Raw genomic sequence first — 2295 nt, forward strand, 5'->3', positions numbered from 1 at the left:
CAGGGGCAGCGAGGGGCGAGCTCTCCCCGGTGTGTGACAGTGGGGGCTGTTTTCGACCATCCCATTTTCGCCGTTGGTTTCTAAATCTCTGCATTTCTGTCCCTGTTAGCTCGCAAAGGATCTCCTTCATCCCTCCCCAGAAGAGGAGAAGAGGAAACACAAGAAGAAACGCCTGGTGCAGAGCCCCAATTCCTACTTCATGGATGTGAAATGCCCAGGTGAGGAGACGTCTTGCTGTACTGGGGAAAGCACTGGACAATAACAGTTGGAAAATGGAAAATGTAGTGTGAGCTGTCTCATATCCTTGAAGCTGTCCAGCAGCTTCAGTTTCTTCGCCTGTGGAAAATATTTTCCCTGATACTCTTAAAATTCGAATGTATGAGACTGGCAAAGTTTTGCATCTTAGGAGAAGTGATTCATTTCAGCGTGATGTCCCATCACATTTCACATACAATCCCTACTTTTTTTGTGTTGGGAAACAATGTAATGGATGATGAGTTGGGCATAAGTGCAGGAAAGATATGGGTGTAATCGAGGAAAAAAATGTTATCTGTTTTTCTTTCAGGATGCTATAAAATCACCACGGTTTTTAGCCATGCACAAACGGTAGTTTTGTGTGTGGGCTGCTCCACTGTCCTCTGCCAGCCTACAGGAGGAAAAGCAAGGCTTACAGAAGGTAAATGGTGTACTAATGTTGTGATTTGGGGCTTTGAGTTTGTTTTCTAGAAATGGAAACATTACTCAGGATCTTTCAGTCTTACAGTGACAGAGACCATGTATAATGTAAATTTTTAGACAGGAAGTGTTGGATTTATAAATTTTTTTTTTTTCCAAGTAGATACTACCAAAAACTACGTGTTAATCTCAAAGCACTACTGTCTAAAGCGGGGATCAATGGGTGATAAAAGGGCTCAAGTTGATATGAAGTGACCAAAGTGATATATAAATGAGTAGGTAGCTAAGAGTTGAGAAAAATAAAAGATGTGGTGGATCATCATGCATCTGCTTCTTTTGTGGGAGAGGTGGGCAGAATACCTGGACTGACGTCAGCTAATCTCTGAATCTTTTTCCTCCAGGATGTTCCTTTAGGAGGAAGCAGCACTAAAGGCACTCTGAATCAAGATGAGTGGGAAACCATCTCAATAAACACATTTTGGATAAATCCTGTTTATTGTCTTGTTTAAGTGTTAGGAAGTTCCTGTCTCAAGTATTCAGGGGCAACCAGAAAGAGAAGAATATTAGAGTCATTTGGGGCACGTAAGTGGCCAAGTACTTTAAAAGTCCCTTTGGGGGCATTTTTAACCACCTAAGGCTCATTGGGTAAATTTGTTTTTTTAATTGTGATACTATCTCAAGTGTTGTGTTGGGTGTGTGTGTTTTTTTGTTTTTGTTTTTGTTTTTTTAAGAGATGGAGCCTTGCTCTGTCTCCCAGGCTGGAGTGCAGTGGTGCGATCTGCAACCTCTGCCTCCGGGGTTCAAGCAGTTCTTTGTCTCAGCCTCCCAAGTAGCTGGGATTACAGGTGTCTGCCACCATGCCCGGCTAATTTTTGTATTTTTAGTAGAGATGGGGTTTCACCATGTTGGTCAGGCTGGTCTCAAACTGCTGGACCTGGTGATCCTCCTGCCTCAGCCTCCTGAAGTGCTGGGATTACAGGCCGTGAGCCACCACGCCCATCTGACAGTTAACTCTCTACAACACAGTCCAACACACCAGTTTTAAGAAACAGCTTAGGATGCTTTATTTATAGTTCTCAGAAGCCTTATCTGGAAACTTAATGTAGAAGTTGTTGTTAGGCTTGTCTAGGACTAGAAATCTTCATTCCCCTACAGTTAAAAGGAACTTGTCCAAGCAGAGATTAGCGTCTTATACTCCATAACCAATGTTGCAGCCGACTTTGGGCCAGTGGAGGTTGTAGATTCATGAAGTGAGGGGGAGAAATTGTGGAGTTAAAAGAACCTAAAGAAGAGGGAAAAGTTGAGTGAACTAAACGTGTATGTCTGAGCTTTTCAAAGAGAGGACAGAGGCTTTTTTACCTGGCTGTGGTGTTCCTAGAGTTGGTACATACACAACTGGAACTGTTTGTATCTTGTTTAGGAAGGCGTTGTATGCTGGAAAAACGACAAAGGAAATGTCACAAGGCATATTTGAGGAAGGCCTTAAAGGGCAAAGTCAACTCTAGAATGAGAATTAATATTGCTAAAAATAATTCTTCAAAATAAGTAATAGTAATGCACTATTACAGGAAGTTTTTATCCCAATTTAATCCACTTTAGAGTTACCTTCAGCTTTTGGCT

The 2295-nt window shown here is 42.1% G+C and overlaps 2 protein-coding genes across 3 annotated transcripts in view; one reads left to right on the top strand and one right to left on the bottom strand.

The window, feature by feature from the left end:
* RPS27 (ribosomal protein S27) overlaps positions 1-1162 on the top strand; it is a 2496-nt gene extending 1334 nt beyond the window's left edge. The window contains exons 2-4 of one of the 2 annotated variants that reach the window (XM_012000311.1): positions 110-218; positions 566-676; positions 1077-1162. In XM_012000311.1, the coding sequence (XP_011855701.1) occupies positions 110-218; positions 566-676; positions 1077-1105 (249 nt within the window). In that variant the 3' untranslated portion in view covers positions 1106-1162. The remainder of the gene's footprint in view (positions 1-109; positions 219-565; positions 677-1076) is intronic. The other variant, XR_001008269.1, reaches the window with a different exon arrangement.
* Positions 1163-1714: 552 nt separating this feature from the next.
* NUP210L (nucleoporin 210kDa-like) overlaps positions 1715-2295 on the bottom strand; it is a 187744-nt gene continuing 187163 nt past the window's right edge. Inside the window, exons 37-38 of the mRNA XM_012000337.1 lie at positions 2035-2109; positions 1715-1957 (exon numbers count right to left, since the gene is read on the bottom strand). Coding sequence (XP_011855727.1) covers positions 1857-1957; positions 2035-2109 — 176 coding nt within the window. The 3' untranslated portion in view covers positions 1715-1856. The remainder of the gene's footprint in view (positions 1958-2034; positions 2110-2295) is intronic.

Source organism: Mandrillus leucophaeus, unplaced genomic scaffold (genome assembly GCF_000951045.1).
Source record: "Mandrillus leucophaeus isolate KB7577 unplaced genomic scaffold, Mleu.le_1.0 Scaffold624, whole genome shotgun sequence".
In the NCBI taxonomy this organism is placed as follows: domain Eukaryota; kingdom Metazoa; phylum Chordata; class Mammalia; order Primates; family Cercopithecidae; genus Mandrillus; species Mandrillus leucophaeus.